At 34.6% G+C, this 17,933-nt stretch overlaps 1 protein-coding gene across 39 annotated transcripts in view; it reads right to left on the bottom strand.

Moving 5' to 3' along the window:
- Positions 1-321: 321 nt before the first annotated feature.
- Positions 322-17,933, bottom strand: part of LOC115238420 (calcium-activated potassium channel slowpoke) — a 101,085-nt gene continuing 83,473 nt past the window's right edge. For 13 of the 39 annotated variants that reach the window (XM_029812217.1, XM_029812221.1, XM_029812218.1 and 10 more), the window contains 14 exons: positions 14,415-14,465; positions 12,309-12,329; positions 10,180-10,242; positions 7,818-7,850; positions 7,508-7,640; positions 5,805-5,864; positions 3,972-4,368; positions 3,176-3,359; positions 2,981-3,046; positions 2,594-2,730; positions 2,310-2,422; positions 2,071-2,232; positions 1,454-1,547; positions 322-1,264 (listed from right to left, as the gene is read on the bottom strand). In XM_029812217.1, the coding sequence (XP_029668077.1) occupies positions 1,184-1,264; positions 1,454-1,547; positions 2,071-2,232; positions 2,310-2,422; positions 2,594-2,730; positions 2,981-3,046; positions 3,176-3,359; positions 3,972-4,368; positions 5,805-5,864; positions 7,508-7,640; positions 7,818-7,850; positions 10,180-10,242; positions 12,309-12,329; positions 14,415-14,465 (1,595 nt within the window). In that variant the 3' untranslated portion in view covers positions 322-1,183. Of the gene's footprint in view, positions 1,265-1,453; positions 1,548-2,070; positions 2,233-2,309; positions 2,423-2,593; positions 2,731-2,980; positions 3,047-3,175; positions 3,360-3,971; positions 4,369-5,804; positions 5,865-7,507; positions 7,641-7,817; positions 7,851-10,179; positions 10,243-12,308; positions 12,330-14,414; positions 14,466-17,171; positions 17,241-17,933 lie in introns of all 39 variants that reach the window. The other 26 variants (XM_029812247.1, XM_029812253.1, XM_029812252.1 and 23 more) reach the window with 11 other exon arrangements.

The raw sequence follows: 17,933 nt of genomic DNA on the forward strand, positions 1-17,933 counted from the left end.
TTTTTATACTTAAAGTTGTGTGTGGAAAAGGGTACTTTATCGTAATTATATCTATATGTATATACGTATATATATACATATATATAGAACCTGTAGAAAGTGCTTCTGATTGAGATTTTTTTTTTTTTTTGTTTCATTAGTCATAAAACAAGACACACGAGGTAAGGATTGCGCGTAGTAGTCCGGCATTACGTTTGCCCCGGCATTCGATTCGCACCGAATCCGGCATCGTCTATGAGAGAGACGACGAGAGGAATCTCACTCGAGATGAGACGAGACGTTGGACGAACGAATCCAGTTCGCTGAACTTCTACGGGTCTCCCCTCGTCGCCTTCTCACAGCTCGCTCGTTGAACAACGGTGTTCTTTTAGATGCGTATTATATACATTAACACGAGCCGAGATGAATTATACTACGACGGCAAGTGTTCTTTCGTTTCCACCGCGCACAGGATACTGCAATTCCACAGCGCCCATCGAGGCTAAGCCACGTGCTAAAACTTTAAGCTATATCCCCATTCCCTCCCCCACCGTCCACTTTCCTCGTTCCCGGTTGAGGAGGGCCGATGGGAGTTTGATAACACAGTGATTACGCTTTGCGAAATGTTTCATTCAGTCCTGACAGCATCGTCTTCGGGCGAAGACGATTATTCTTATGTTAGCTCGAATAAAGAAAGAGAGACGTGTAGCTACCCTCAGACCGCACAGCATTATGCCACTTTCCGTTGTCCCTTTGCGTCCTCTTCCCCTCGCATATTCTCTTTATTCTATTCTCCTCGTCCTCTCACTTCGATATAATACTCGTTTGTTAGGCTCCCGAGTCTTTGTCCACCAGATCGCGCATCAATTTCCGAGATATTCGACGATTCGATAAAAACAATCGCATTACACGGCAAACAAAGTAAAACGAAATCCTCGAGAAGTGATCGATCCTCGAGAAGCTTGAATAATATTCCTATTGTCATTGTATATATCGATGAATCGGAAAAAAAAAATTAATACGACTGCAATTCACTGCTTTTTGCGAACGGTAATAACTCATTGATGATGCGCGATATCATACGACGATGGTGTTCCTCGACGAAGATGAGACAGTTACAGGGACGACGGGCGGCACAATGATTTCTAACGCATGATTAGATGTAGGAATATGGTCCGTCGGTGAGGGCGCTACACAGCAACAATCAGGAGGAGTCGTCCTTGCCTCGGGCACCTCTGCTCGGTCTATATTCAAGACCCGGATCGAACTGCATCAGCACGAAAACCTGGCAATTTAAAATTAGCGGATAAAACAATTTTATTTGCTCGTTCAATCTGTGTTTTTTGTTAATGTGATATTAATTTGTAAAATTGCCAATTACGTATAAATTATTGGATTTCTGTGTTAATAAATAGTTTTACAATTTGCTGTAAATTTTGAAAGAAATGTAATATGATTATTTAAAACACTGTACCTGATCTGTGGGTAATAATGTGAAGTCATCGGGTGGATTTGTGATCACGTATCGTTTGGAAGAGGCGTCGCACGACGAGCTAGTGTCTCGAAACCTAAAAGATTCAAGTACATGTCAGCGAGTAAGAATATAACGCGCGTACGTCGACAAAAACACAAGCTGTAACTATATATACATCAAGTATATAACTAAACTAATCAAAAGGTTGAGCTAAGTATTAAGCTAAACTAAAATATGAACTAAGCTAAACTAAACTAAACAATGGACGTATGTAACAGATAAATAAACGCTAAATAAACAACGAGATGACACAAAGACAGAAAGAGAGAGAATAGTAAAAAATGATAGGTATTTTTTGGATGAGGGCAACTTACAATCGTTGCTTCATTAATTTCGTTTTGATGATGCAAAAACGCAAAGTGCAAAAGGTGTGCGGCAAGAAAATCATAATCAAGTCGCATAGTATACGTGAGTAGTAAGAGATAATAAACGGCGGTACAATAATGGCGGCAATCGGAGAAGTCGCTGTTCTCAAACGGTAATATATACAATGTATGTAGAATGTGCGTAAGGGTAATCCAATAAATACCATCGAGAGAGGGAAAAAAGTTCGATACCTGTACCTGTACAGACCAATGCACAGCATTCCGTACGACTTTAATGCTGCGACAAAGAGGTCACCGTACTTGCCTCCCTCGCCATACTGAGCCAATGGCCCGTCGTACAACGCGATCTGACCAACACGACACCGATCTCTATTGGACAGGCTATCTGCCGTACTGCAAAGTTAAATAACGTATATCAAGATAATTTCCGAAAAATTAAAAATAGATAACAAATATTCCCAACATCTAACCTGTAACCTCCCCTTAAACCTGCCCCTTCAGCCAAGATCAATTCCAACTCGGGTGTAGCTCCACCGGTGATCAGTGACCGAATCAGAGTCAGCGCATTTTGATTGAAGTATGTCTGCAAAAGTGGATAAAACTAGATATAATCTTCGTTTTCGTGTTATGTTTGCATTTTAAGAAAAGCGAGAATGTTGAAAATTATCGCGAGAATAAACGTGTTTTGAAAAATATATGTATTATTGATCCACGGCTATACACACGGTCGGAACAATGAATTTTTAACACTGACCGTCGACATGAGAGAATCCAATACACTGACTGCGAAGGCAGTGCCGCAGGCGAATGGTTGTGTGAGGTAGAGTTCCGTGTCCGGGTCATCGTCGTCGTCCTGGTCAAGGAACTGCACGTTGCTATCATTTACAAGTTCTGAAACAGCAATGAACGACAATCAGTACAACTTTGACACTTTATTTGTCATGATAATGTAAAACTTTCTGTGTCTGTGTGAGAAATATTTCAAAATGACAACTGTTTTTCTTAAAAATAGCATTTTCTTTTAATACCATAATCAAATGTCTAATTAATTATGATGATATTCGAAAGTTTTTATTTTCATACATTAAAACAATATCATGTATATAAAAATATAAATATTTGATAGAATCTTTTTCATTACCTGTAATCATTGGCACATTTGCTCCGTAAACGGATCCCCGCCGCTGCAAAACGATTGGGCTGCCAACTGGAAGTTAAATTATTTTGTTCATTATTTGTTGTAATTTGTATTTTTTATTTAATATATAATATACATAGTTTTAAAGTAAGATTTCTCTATTTTGTACGAATGGTGATGGAATATCATCGAACGTACCTTGGCTAAGCACGCCGATTGTATCGTCGAAAGTCATAGCCTTGATATTGAGGGACGCGAGGATGGCCTCCTTGTCGGCGAGGGTGGGGTCATCATTGCTAGGCACTTTTGCCGACAGGATGCAACACATGTCACATAGATTCACGTTAACGGCACGTAAATCGGCTCTACTTAATGGCGAACCCTGCGAAACATCATTCGAGCAAAATAAAAAATGTAGAAAAACAAAGAATTTTTATCGCACCCATAAAAATTATTTTTCATTATCATCATTTGGCGTTAACATCGTGCTTTGTAGTTTTCTCGCTAATTCATTAATATTGGATATAAAAATCTTGTAACAGTTAACGATTTTTGAAATATCTTCGGACATATAATGCGCGATGTGTAGATGCGTTTTCCTAAACAGACTAAATATCGGAAATACAATTCTGGTGGCTTTTATAACTTCGAGGCATTAATAAAAAACTATGATATTATCTAATATCGCATTATATTTAACCATTAAAATTAAAATAGTTTATTAAATCAAAGTTTTCATTTATTTTTTTAATATAAATTTAATTTGTAATTTAATCGTCTATATATTGCGAGAGATAGATCAAAAAATTATTACAAATAATATGATTACACTTTTATATTAGAAAAAAATTGGCTCCTTTAAGAAAAAACCTGTAGCCGAAAAAAAAACAGGCATTTCTTCCTGCAAGTCTGAGACGTACTGTATTATATGATAACAAAAAAAAAAAAAAAAAACGTTGCTACGCGAAATACTTGAACAAGAACAGATTCTCACATTTAGAACCGATATCTTCGGTAGATTCTGCAACATTTTCCACTCGCGGCGTATGTAGTCCACCGATCCGACTATCACTACGTGTTTAAGCTCGTGGTAATGAAAATTGGAAGCTCGTAATGGCATGACAAGGTTTCTCAGTCCGATAAGAGGCGAGTCGGGATCGGCGAACAGGCAGACGACAACGTGTCCATTGAGGACTGTCATCGCCGCCTGGTTACGATCCAGTATGCAGTCTTCGAGGTTGCGAGAGGGACTCCAATGGAACATCCCCGTCGAGTCGTATTTCATCTCGGTCTTCTCGAAATCGAAATCTTTCGCTTGATCGTCAGCGATCCCGACTTGAAGACCACCATTGTTATTGACGTTCGTGCCACCCGAGGCTCTGCTCGTTGGCCTGAAAAAATCACATTTTGCGAGTATATGAATGAAGCTACAGATGTGAAACTGTCATTGTCAACTATATTATGGAAGAACCATAATGAAGAAACAATAGTTTTACACTAATCGATAATAGAAGATATCGATAGAAAATCTTAAAGAAATTGCACTCAGAATTTCTTTGAAAACTTTTGTCAAATAAAAAAAAAACGAAAAAATTAGCCACACTTTCGCATGCATTTCATACGCACCATATAATTTTATGTCGTGTAGCACTACTGTGTTGTTATTTTTTACATCTTAAAACGATGAGTTAGATAACAGATTATTATAGATTAAAGCAAATATAAAAAAATATAAAAGAAATATTCGGAGATATTAAGCTATTTTACTGCGTGCATATAAATACAGTGATTGTGTAATAAACAGAATTGCCTCTGTAAAATTTAGAATTTTGCGCTTCAATAGCGAATATCATGGAGTGGCTAAAATGACCTACGAAATTGAAGTTTATGGGGTGTTATTTAGATTTACGTTGCCGTGAAAATTGCATAGCTCGTTGGAAATTAAAAAAATTCGATTAAATTTATTTAAGTATAAGAAACATCGATCGATGTAGAGTTATTTCTTGAACGTGTTACGCGAAAATTTTGCACACATTCCCACATATGACACTCACGTATTTTACGAGCGTTTTTAATGTCAGTCGCACATGTTCTCCGAGATTAAGTATCCTCGTAAAACTCGTGGACTTTTATACTTTTTGCGCTGCGACAGCGACATGTAATTGTAACGCGGTGCGCAACTTCAAACATGTAATGTTGGCGATGGATAATTTAACAGCAAGCGCAATATACTGTCCGTTTGTGGTACTTAGATCCGGCTGTCGCTAATAATTTATCTTATGTTATCATAAAATTTGTAAAGTAGAAAGATCGATTTACGATGCATATCAATAGACTAACGTTTTATGTTAACTATTAAGATTAAGGGGATGATGCCCAGGAAAGAACGCAAATTATACAATTGATTTTTTTGAATAGTATAATAAAATAATGACTATTTTTTTGGAAAAATAATAGAGATGATAAAATGTAAAAAAATATTGAAAATTATTTTTACACAGAAAATTAAACGTATAAAAAAATTCATAAATTGCAAATAAAATCTACAAATTTGATTGTTTTATGATTCACTCCTACTGATATCAAATTCTTAATTTCGTAATGAAACTTAAATTTTAAATAGAAATGCATAATATTCTTAGTTTATTGTTTATCGTAAGAGTGAGATATATCCGTTTCCAGGCTTAATATAAATATTTTGTCGCAGATCATCACTCAAGAATATTACTCGACATGCAAGGAGCATGTTTATTATTAAATAGTAGTAGGATAAAGCAGTCGCATAATCACGTCACAATACAAGGTAGCGTTAACAACAGAAGCGTACATGAGCTTTTTGACTTCGTAGGCGAGATGGTAGCCAGCGTATGCGGACTCCTCTTGCGATCTGGAATCAGAAGGTTGCATAACGTTGGATCTGTTTTCTCAGATAACTTTTTCTGATTTTCTGCTCCAAGATGAGAAAGACATAATGATGACGGTGATGAATGATTCTTTAAGCAATTGTATCAGTACAATATTATCCGATTTTTCTGTTAATTGTAAAATAAAATATTATGGCTTACGAAACGCGAATCAAGCTTGTCAATAATAAGATTTATTGCAAAAGAGTACGAACGGTACGTTTATTGGCAAAAGGCATCAAACGCTCAAATCTTTTCGAATAATAGCAGAAACTGTGGAAACTAATCTAGCGAACGTGTGTAACAGGTTCATCGGAAAATGTCAACGACCACCTGTAGCCTATAACTCGCACCGTCCGATAGCATAGTAGTACGATAGTAGCTATCTTTCTCGCGCGAACGATTTTTCTCGTGATTTATGCGAATCGTTTGTCGTTCAAATGTATCGCGCCTTTTGTCAACAATTGACGGAAACGATAGAAAGCACAACGATCTTTCTCGTTTCCAACAGGATTGTCTCTGATGTAATATTTTATTATGCAATTATATGATTCTTAAGCTAATTAAAAATAATTGCTCTAATTAGGCTATATACATGTTCCACGCATACAAGAAACAACAATATTTTTCGAAATATAAAAAATTAGACAGACAATTATATAATTCAACTATTCGATAATTACATGTCAAAATATCTCTTTCCTAATTTCGCTGATTCATGAATAAAGATGAAAAATTATATTCGCGTGGATGAATGATTCTGGATCGCATCGAAGATCTCTACCGAGAATTGGCGCACGTTAAATCATTGCGGGTTACATGGCTCATACGTTTGACAGTTTTAGAAACATGCTAATCGGAGAAAAATGAATGCACAGAGATTGTTGATACATTAATGTGCAGATCATTTTAGTGCACTCGATTAAAATAGGTCTTATTAACGGATTAATAACGTTTAGCTTACACGCTTATTCAAAATATGTTGCCATCAATTCGTCAATTAGAGAGTATTGCGCAACATATTGTGTTTAAAAAAAATTCTCACACACAGAATAGCTTGGCAACATTCTGTTTTTCTTTGTTCCAACCAGAATTCCATTATTTCAGTTTGAATAACCCCTATATAATACGCGTGAAGAAGTCTATGTAACTCTAATCGTGCAACTATAGATAATACATATGTAAGCTTATAAAGTGTAAAATAATACGTTGTACGACAGAATAGAGAGAAAGATTAGAGCGCACTTTAGGAAAATATTTACGTTCAAGCGTTTCAGAAGAAAAAGCGATTCGTTGTTTACAATGTGTCAGTATTAAATGTCGAGTGCACCATAGGTCTCGCTATAAAGTGACATAAATACAAAAAAAAAGAAAGAGTAAAGAAATTCGAACGGCGTTTCTATAAGAAGATCGCTTTTCACGCAGCTTCTTCTTTTATCAGTAATTCTCAGTAGTGAAATTCGTATGTGTTGCTTTGATTAGGTGCAAAACAGACATGTCATTGAATACTCTGGTCATCAATATGATTACGAATGGAGATGTGTTATATATATATGATGATGTAAGTGAATGATGTTTGGATGCGTTAAATGACGATAAAGTTACAACGCGCAGAATAATTAGGTACCTCTGATTATACGGCTGATTCGGGCTGGACAAACTGTCATTCGTCGCTCGATTCACGTTCGGTTTCACCTTGTTAACCTGCTTTGTCGAATTCATCATAGTCATCCCGACGGAGTTCCGATGATTTCTCATGGCTGCAACATAACGGGATATCAATGTTATCGCTGTGATAATATCGATGGTGAAAAAATGAGATAAACAAACTATCAAATGCAAAATTCTCATAATCATATATTTCTCGTTAAACAACTGGTTAATAATAATTCTTAATTAATTAAGTTAAAATTATACGACTTGTAGTTGAGACTTACCACTTGGATCGTCTCGTTCGCGGCTGATCTCACCTAAAATGGATAAAACAGTGTTAATTCCAAATCTGAGCATCCTATTTGCTGTCAATAGTAGGCAAAGCAACAATGATTAAGACGATAGAGTGTCACACTGATCGTGACCTAACTCCCCCCATTACAGCGTATATTATTTCCGTGATGATGAGCCTACAGCCCCATGCTTACAGGCGCGCATACTTCACCCTACACATGTGTTTTGCATATGTCAAGAAATTAATCATGAATGGCGCCAATCAAAATAGAAACCTTTTAATTACAAAGAATTTTACACAAATTTTTTATATTTTTTCATATTATAAACACTTTTTTTTATTAATAAAATAAATATCATAAATTTATAAATTAAAGATAAAACCCCATCTCTTCTTTATTATTTTTAAATTAACTGATTCTATTTCTATTAAAATTTCATCATGTAATTCTAAATGTAATGTACGAATTATTTTCTAAAAATTATTTTTAAAAATTCTCCAATTCTATTGTAAAATAATAAACGTTAAATATTTTACCCCAAATATAATACATTACCTTTTTCTAAAGTGTAACGTGTTAAATACAGAAAAAAAATTAATTTATTGGAGCTATGTAATTAAACAATATTTGTTTCAAAAGTAATCGCAAGCTATTGTAGCACTATGAAAATTTACGAGAACAATATATAGTGTGTATCGCGGTAGTTTCTTGAATAATTATTTTCTGTAAATAATGAAATAAAATTATAAAGTGCATTATATATATTAATCTACCGTGCTACATACAACTATAAGTTCATCTTTAAAAATTTAAAACAACAACCTTATTATCAACCTGAAAAACGCGTTTCACAAGTCAACGAGTCAATCGTGGAACAAGCATCTCTAAATATATGAAATAAAAAATTTCTATTTATCATATACAAAATTACAAAATGAATTTAATTTAGCAAAAAATACTTGTGCTAAAATAACGTTTCTCAAACAGATTTTGTCAAAAAATACTTTAATTTGAAAATGGCATCTAATTGTATCTACTTTATATTAATACATTAAACATTCGTGAAAAATTTACCGCGAAAAATTTATCATGATAAAAAAAAATTGCGAAGGGTCTATATTTTATCACATATTTAGGTTTACATTTAATTACATTTAATAAATTGACGTAAAAGTATGAGAAACGTTTGTGCAATTAAACGAGATTTATTACTTACGCAGACGAGCACCAATAAATGTTTTGAGCAATTTAATTACTAAATGTAATTATGCAATTTTAATTCATTTTCAACAATTTTAATATTATTATTATTTTATATATATTTAATATTCTCGCATTGCAATTTTTGAAAATATTCATCACTTTATAAAAGAATTAAATTATATAGCAAAACATATTCTTATAAATAATGATAAGTTGAAATTGCCTGTTTATTCGTTTTCTCGTAAAAACTGTATCAATGCTTTTAAAAATGATAGAAACGATCCGTCACGTAATTCTATACACATTAAAAGAGTTACTGGGATTACTTAACAAGTCAATCTCTATAAAACTAATTACATTTTTTTGTCCAGTAAGATCTGATTATGTCGCAAAATATATATTAAACACTTTATAGATTGATCATAAAGTAAAATATAAATAAATTGTATTAAAAATCAATTCTATAAGACTACCAAATACTATTGCAACTATACTAAAAGTATATTTTGTGCAAAATCTAATAAATTTTAAAATTTTAATGAATTTAATATAAAACAAAAAATAATATTTTATCTCAAATATAGAACATAAGTTTATGTCATAAACACGATTTCCAAACCAATAGTCATTAAAAGATACCACAATAGAAATTAATGTAAATTTAAATGTTTACTACACTCATACAGAAATATAATAATGGAAAATATAAACGGTTATCGGATCTATAAGTCAGCTGCATGCATTTGTCATAATAATGGAGAAAGTAGTATACATGAGAATAATATGCAAGCATACATAATCATATGCTGTATTATATAAGATAAGAATAAAAAAATTATGACATTTCATTGTTTATTAGCTTTTCCCTACTTTCTCCAACGTTTCAGCAATAAAATAAAAAAATTGTAATTGTTATTGCTTAATCAAACAAAACGTGTCAATAACTAATCGCTCAAGCATGTTTGACAAAGCGTATCAAACTTCCGAAGAGAGTGATAATTCTTTTTACGTTTGCCTTTAGTATCTTTTGGTTACTATTTATCAAGCGACTTTTCGTTAGTGTATTCGTGTTATATTGTCGATCGCGAAATTAGAAAGGGCAGCTTGCGAGACTGTAGCATGGTTTTTGATTGAGGTGTAACTGTACCTCTTACGTGAACCATCTTGGGCAGTTCTGGCGGAGTGAATGTGGGGGGAGGATGGTGGTCGTCTGTAACAAACCACTACACATGTTAGCTACCCTAACTAATTACCTAAAGCCTAATTGCTACACTATCGTTGGACAGTACTAAATCTGCAATTTAACTTCTAGAAGTAAAGTTCCGTTTCAGCGTTACGACAATTCGGAAATTATTACAACGGATTTTCATGGTACTTACTAAGAAAAAATTGCGGAAAAATAACTTTTCTTACCTTGCGCTAAAATCTAAAACAATAACAAAAATGTAGAAATATTATAATCTGATCTGTCATAACTTAAACCACCGATTAAATTTACGATATAGTTTATATACAATATAATTTAATATTAATTGATATATACATCGAATATATATAACAATTAAATATAATGTAACGTTTATAATATTAAGCTGAAACGGCCTTTCAGTATTGCTAATAAATCTATAAACATTAAAATTGTAGAGAGACAAATGTGCTTTTTAAATTCTAACGATTAAGATACAGTTCGCGACAACGTGGACGAATGAGGTCAGAAAAGATTTTATAGGAGTTTTAATATTTTCGAAGCATCTTCGTCCATATTGCGGGAACATTATACGACATGATACTAAAATCGATCTACCATTATAAACGTGCAGTGTGCCCAAACTATTTCTATTTCATGCTAAAAATGACGCAAGTGAAGAAGACACGACGATATCAGTTCCTTCGCTGTTAACAAATTTTACTTTTTATTTCTCATCAATGCACAAAACAAAGAACAATCCGTCGTGTCCATTTCACGTTACGGTATTGTAATATATAGTGCTCTAAGCATGCAATATATGACCTTACAGAGTGAATATTTACTCGGCATTGTCAGTGCACGCTTTGCATCCTCGGGGAAAGAGAGTTCACGTGCAAAACGACAAAGATTTTGCAAAAGCTCGAGAGGAATTGAAAAAGAGTGCATGAAAGATTATAGAGCTTTTCTACTAAAAGCGCAAGGAAAATCCGTTTTTTTAGGGGAAGTGACGGGAAAATGGATTCTGACGTTAGCTCGCCATGACGAGACGAGATGCGTCAATTGCGACCTGTGTCTATTTGCAACTGACATTATCGAGACCGACGGTATGAGAGAGGCGAGTGGAAATATAATATATTGCACGTGTGAAACTCCACTTTACGCGTACTTACTCAAAGTCCGTTGAGCAAAATAACACTACGTTAATTAGGGGCTACGGATGTCGCGAGGCACTCGTTTTCGCTCGAAAAGTCAAAGTTAAATCTCCTTTGACACGATCTTTCCAAGGAAGCATTTCCGAACAGGAATTGCAATTGCGAAATACAATTCTCTGTTCCTCTCGATGTTCACGATAAAACGCCGAATCATCAAGAATTCTTAGCATTCCTGGAGAGATAATGTTAATGGAGACCAACAAGAAGAAGGTTCAATCGACAAATCGAGTTATACGACGATATACATTACGCAATATATGGAAATATATTCTCAAATTTTTTAATGCAGAGATTATTATAAAAAAATACGTGTTTTTCAAAATATCGCAAGAATTATTGCTAAACTTCACTGTAACAGAGACGTCTTTAAACTGATATAGATAATTTCTTTCTTTATTCGATATTAATACGACCTTTTTTTTTTTTAATTTAATTATAAGGAAAAAAATTGAATTGAATTAAATTGTATGATATTTTTAAGATCTTATAATTCAATTGTCTATATAATACTCTACATTTAAAAAGATGGGTTTTATCTCACAACTCAATCTACCGATTCGACCCACTTGCTTGTAAGATGAAACTAGTCGGAAAATGAAGGAGAGATCAAGCGGGATGTTCGAGTAAACGTGCAAAAGGTACGCCTCATCGGCAGTAGCAATGAACCTGTAATATAATATAGCGTTTTAAACTAATGAAAATCCGCGTTTGTTAACCTACGCTTCTACAAACGCATTGCAACGCGTGCGTGCGCCTTGATCTAAATTTCTCATTAACGCGACCGCGGCCGGTGTACGTAAATAATATATATATGTATATACAAAAGAGGAAATGCATAAATATATTAATATACACCCGCGCTTTGGCTAGACTTACTTGTGTACAAGAGGTCTTCGCCTATGCGGTAGTGGAGAAGACGAGGAGAAGATATAGTTCGGACAGATAGACACATATATAGAGAGTTAGTTAAAGAGTTTTGCTTGCAGATCTCGTGTTCTGTGATGAACCCGTGTGCGCGCGCGTGTGCTTATTTCCCGAATTATGCGAATTCGCGTGTATGCGTGGACATGTGTACTTGGAGACATTTAATGCGATCTCTGATGCGTGTCTCATCGTGTATGCATGAGTACGCCGAATGGGTGACGTGTATGCGTGACTCGAACGAGCGATACAAGTGGCAGCGTGTGAATTTGCATCAATTACTTGACATTTGCCTTATTTTCTCTTACGCGAGCATCGCTCATGTGTACTCGTCTATTCTAACATCGTGAAGACTGTGTGGTGCTTAGCCGGCAAAAACCGATCTGCTTCCGAAAAGGGGGCCGGAAAAGAAAACACTGGCAATCGGAGTAACGAGCTGTCACCAACGTTTCATTGATCTTTGCGCTGGCGGCGAACCGAATGGTCCACGAGACTGCTCCGATGGCCAACAATTTTTTTATAGCGCGGAACACCCGTCGACATGCGCGCGACAGCGCGTTATTGCCGTCAATCCAAGAGTATAACGTTTGTCTGATTGACCGATAACGCGAACGGGATTGGCGACGTCGACGTGTTCGAAGGATGTTCTGCGCGGATTTTCGTAACACATAGGTACTCCATACCTAGTATGATTAACACTCATGTTTGTCACGAGACGTCGTTTGCTATAACGTCGAAAATATCCGAGAAATACAGAAATATATATAACGACGTTTAACGAATTTTTTGATATCAACACGATTGTCTCTATTATAGAACGAGTAAAAATCCACGCAATAAAAAGAGCTAATACTAAAATATCTCTAAAATGACACGTCGAATCATTAGATGTAGAACACCGATGCAAGATTAATTGGAGATAGTTTAAGACTCAAGGCAGTTACATCACGCCGATTCTCAATTGAATTAATTTCATAATTCACAACAATTACCATTGAGTAACATTGACAAACTTTCAGGAAAACTACATTCAAAACGACACTGATAGTAGTGTAATCTCGGTTGCAAAATAATTAAGAACACCACACCAATAGGGACTCAAACACTAACGATGTTCTACGCTGGAACCACTTATTAATTCAAACGAACTTTGGCAGATTAGCACAACGACATTATAATTTTGTTGTTAAACCTTAACGCGAAATATAAGTAAGAATAAAATTAATATATGTATCTTGCATTAGTCATAAAAATCTCTGTGATATTTTCACACGTTGTGCTAGTCTTGATGTGAACATGTAAATAGTAATCTTTTTGTCTGGTGATATTTCGTTTACAACTGCAGAGAATTTATCGACAAAATAGGCCTTGACGAGAAACAAATTTATTGATTATTTGAAAAGAGAAATAATAAAAAAAAAAGTAATTAAAATTTACGATTAATATTTTTGATATGAAATATCAATACAATTATATAATTACAAAAATTATGAATACATATATTTGAATCTTTTTTTATAATCGTCAAGGTCTTGTCATCTGACTTTGTTTCGCATTTTAAATTAGAAAATTTTGCTTTCTGAATTTTATACTCGTCAAATTAAAAAAAAATATTATTATTCGAGAGCACTATAAATACATGACCTTTAAATCGAAGTTACTTGATATAAAAAATAATAATCCGATATGATTTTAACATTCTGTACAATTAATATAATAGTACATCATCATTATTTTGGAATAATTGATTCGATTTATTACTAATAATTTTGCCTTTATATACTAAATCGATACTCAAATTGTATATCGTTTACGAAATAAAGAGGATATTGTTTTTCTTACTTTTATTCGTTATTAATAAAAATTATAATTTTGTTAATAAAAGAAGACTGAGGTTTTCTTCGAGTTAAAGGTCATGCCGCTATTAAAATTTTATAATCTTTCTTTTCCTTTCTTTTACAATCAAACCCCGCGTTCGATGAATTTATTTCGTATAAATCTCCGTATCGGGATTAAGATAGAAAAATGACATTTGATACACAGTCTACACACGATACGTACTTGCTCTTCCAACCATCTGAACAGCTCGCACGCCTTTCCGGAATGTGGCCACTGCCCGAAGGGAGGAGAACCAGAGCTGTTAGTTGTCACACCAAAACAATGTCAACCTAGATGCGGGGGTTTCAACGGGTGTGGGGAGGATCTAAATCCGTGGTTCCGATCGATATGTCACGTTTAGTATTCAATGCGACTTATCTCTATCCAGGATCGGATTATTAGAAATTTTTATATTATACTTCCTCTGCTATTCAAATCACATTCTCTTAATTGAAATTAACTTTCTATATATATATATATATACAATGTCTCTCTGAATAATTATATTTAATAAATCGGCTTATAAATTATGCGCGTATATTCAATTTATATAAGAATCGCTAGAAATAAATTCCGAAAAAAAACTCTGGCAAGAGAGAAAGAGAGAGAGAATGTCGATGGCGCGTCACCGATTTGATAAATTACGAATATATTCCCGTTTTTTTTTTTTTTTTGCGAAAATATCTCGTTGTAGCTTACTGCAACGTGACCTTCGATGGAGAGATTTATTATTAAAACACTGGTGTTACAACCATTGCATAATTTACTTCGGCCTACTGTGAGGGTCGTAACATATAAAGATTATATATCTGCGCTATGCTGGTTGAGCATTCAATATTCAGGAATATATCTCATATCGAAAAAATCTTTTTCTCAGAAGTCAATATCGGTTTGCAGAGTGTCGGCGTTATTGTTGTGATGTGATGTTGGTGAGTGGTGTCAAATATGCTCGGATATGTGAGGTGGGAATGAGGTATTTTTAGCCAACGTGTTCGATAAACCCTGGGCATCGATTATCATCGTCCCTGTAAGCTGTATAAGCTCATGGTAAGCTTCGTCTTGGTGCTTTTTCTGGTTGCGTGCTGAATCCAATTAATCACCCGGCGCGCACTTAGCGACATTGAAACTATATCACGGAAACGGAATTCCACGTGTGCACGATCAATATTGTACTTAATAACGCACTGCCGTAGTTTCTTTCCTGGCTATTAAAACATTCTGAAGTTAAATATAAGAAAAAGGAATAACAACAACATGTATGTAACAATACCCCGAACTTCTTAAGCAATATCCAATGTGCTGTCAAAAATTTAATATAAAAAATTATATATATATATATAAAGTTTTCTAAATATTCTTCTAGTTATAGATGCAAAAATATTCATAAATGCATATTCGAACATTGGCACAAGATTCTCACAAGATGGGCCTCTGCAACCATAATCTACTTTTATAATCAATATTGCAATTAGGGCATATTAAATTAGTAGAAAAATTAATAGAAAAATTAATTAACATAAAAGTTTTACTGCAACAGCTTCATTTCACAACAATTAATTAAACAATTTATTACGCAAATAGCGCAATAAAAAAAAAACGTTTTTCGTGAAAAAGTTAATATACGATATATTAAAAAGATTATTAATTATATTTGCTTATATTTGTGCTAATATTAATACTTGCTTATTAAAATTCAAACTTACAAATGCATGATTTTACAGTAATTTTTAGAAAAACAATTTTCACGAAAAACGTTCAATCTGTGCAAAAACACAATGCATACTTTTATGTATTAATTATATACAAGGTGACCCAAAGTAATAATATTAATTGCGCTCAATATACGCTACAAATATAGAAAAAATGGCATTTATATAAAATATACAATATTAGGTAACCTTATATACACAGATCCCAGTTTCAAATTGTCACGATCATTATCTCAACGATGCAAACACGTTCTGGAGAAAGAAAAAAGAAAACTTTTGTGCATGACATATGAATAACATGCGTGATAATTTGAAACTGATGCGATATATAAATTATCAATAAAAGTCCATGTAAGCACACTGAAACAACAATTAAGAACGATAATTAGCAAGCCTGAAATACGATATAAACAAACCCGTCGATTGGTGTTAGGTGGCAGGCCATTTAACGTTAGTGAGGACACAAAATATACTGCTCGGGATAACGTGCAAGAATGCGTTTCTGCGCGGAAGCGACCATTGTATTGTATTTTGTGATGTACGAAGCTAAACATTACGCAATAATTAATCGATTTGCGACCGTCCATTTTTTCGTCCAACCGGCGTGCTTGTTACTCGGTCTCGGCCCATGTGTCGAAGAAGAGGAAAAAGCGGCCAACAATGTTAGTGCTACGTAACGTAATTGTATGCTGCTATTAGAGGGCGATAACTCGCTCAATACCATTTCAGTTCTAGCGAAAGCCCAACGATAAACAGTACGAGTCGAACGAATCCAGGTGGAATAATATCGCATACGGGTATTGTGGAGTAAGTGCATGTGATAAGTAAGACGAATAGTCCCCGTCTGTCGAGCTCTTACATGTTCTGTATCACTTACACCATCTTACCTCGTTACATGTTAGGCCCACCTGGTTCTGCCGGACGCGGAAATTTTTTATAATATCGCAAATAAAGCACCAAACGATATTTATATCAACTCGTTACTCGGTAACATTTGGAGTACACGAGTAGGAAAAATATCGAGTCTGGCAGAACATATTTTGTCAGAATAACGAATATAAAGTATTGACAATTAAAAATTCTTAGATCATCTTTCAGAAACACGATATTATTAATTTAAATCGATTCACGTGAATGCATTCATTTATACTGACAAATTCTCGCAAGAGCTGCGACAAGTGGATATGCATGTACGGGAGGGGATGGAACAGGAAGCCGGAAACAGGCGTACCGTCGAGGTAACTGCTGTAGGCAGTGTTTCCCTTCACCATGCCGGTCTGCATCATCATCATCCCCACATCTGTAAAAATCCAGCGATCGACCCGGACACGGGTTTATGAGTAAATAAACAAACATATATAATACAGGAGGGAAAAAACATGAACGGCTGGTATTCACGATACATTCTTTTAGTAATAACAGAATATTTTGCGGAATTCGTATGTGCACATACGCGCGAATAAATTGCATGTGTTTTTGTGTGTGAAAAAAATACAGAATAAAAAGTCGAATATATCATTAATCGCGAAAAAATATTTTTAATAATATTATGTAAAAATTCAACGAATAAAATTTTTATTCAAATTTCTTCCAATAGGTATACAATATCATTTTGTATAGCAGCCGACATTACAATAAAATAGCAATGATGTAAGAGAAAATTAACGCTCCGCGTCGGTTCACGTACGAATTCGAGCACGGCATTAATCACAATATGTTTAACCATAAATAGATACGTCCAAGGTATCTGAAAAAACAGAAAATAAGCTCGCTCATCGAAGCGAATTACCTTTAACAAATTTTTCCGTCACACCTGCTGATTGTGAAACCTAAAACGATCGGATTAACGTCGGTCGCAATCGTTCGACCGATTTCAGATCGCTCGAATGAGATACGGGTACCGGGAACAACGTTGATTGCCCAGGGTTTAGAGTATTACCATTCCTGAATGCGGACAAGACTGATCGTGATTGAGCGGTAAGTCGCTCTACTC

The sequence above is a fragment of the Formica exsecta genome, unplaced genomic scaffold (assembly GCF_003651465.1).
Source record: "Formica exsecta isolate Colony F162 unplaced genomic scaffold, ASM365146v1 scaffold337, whole genome shotgun sequence".
Taxonomy (NCBI): domain Eukaryota; kingdom Metazoa; phylum Arthropoda; class Insecta; order Hymenoptera; family Formicidae; genus Formica; species Formica exsecta.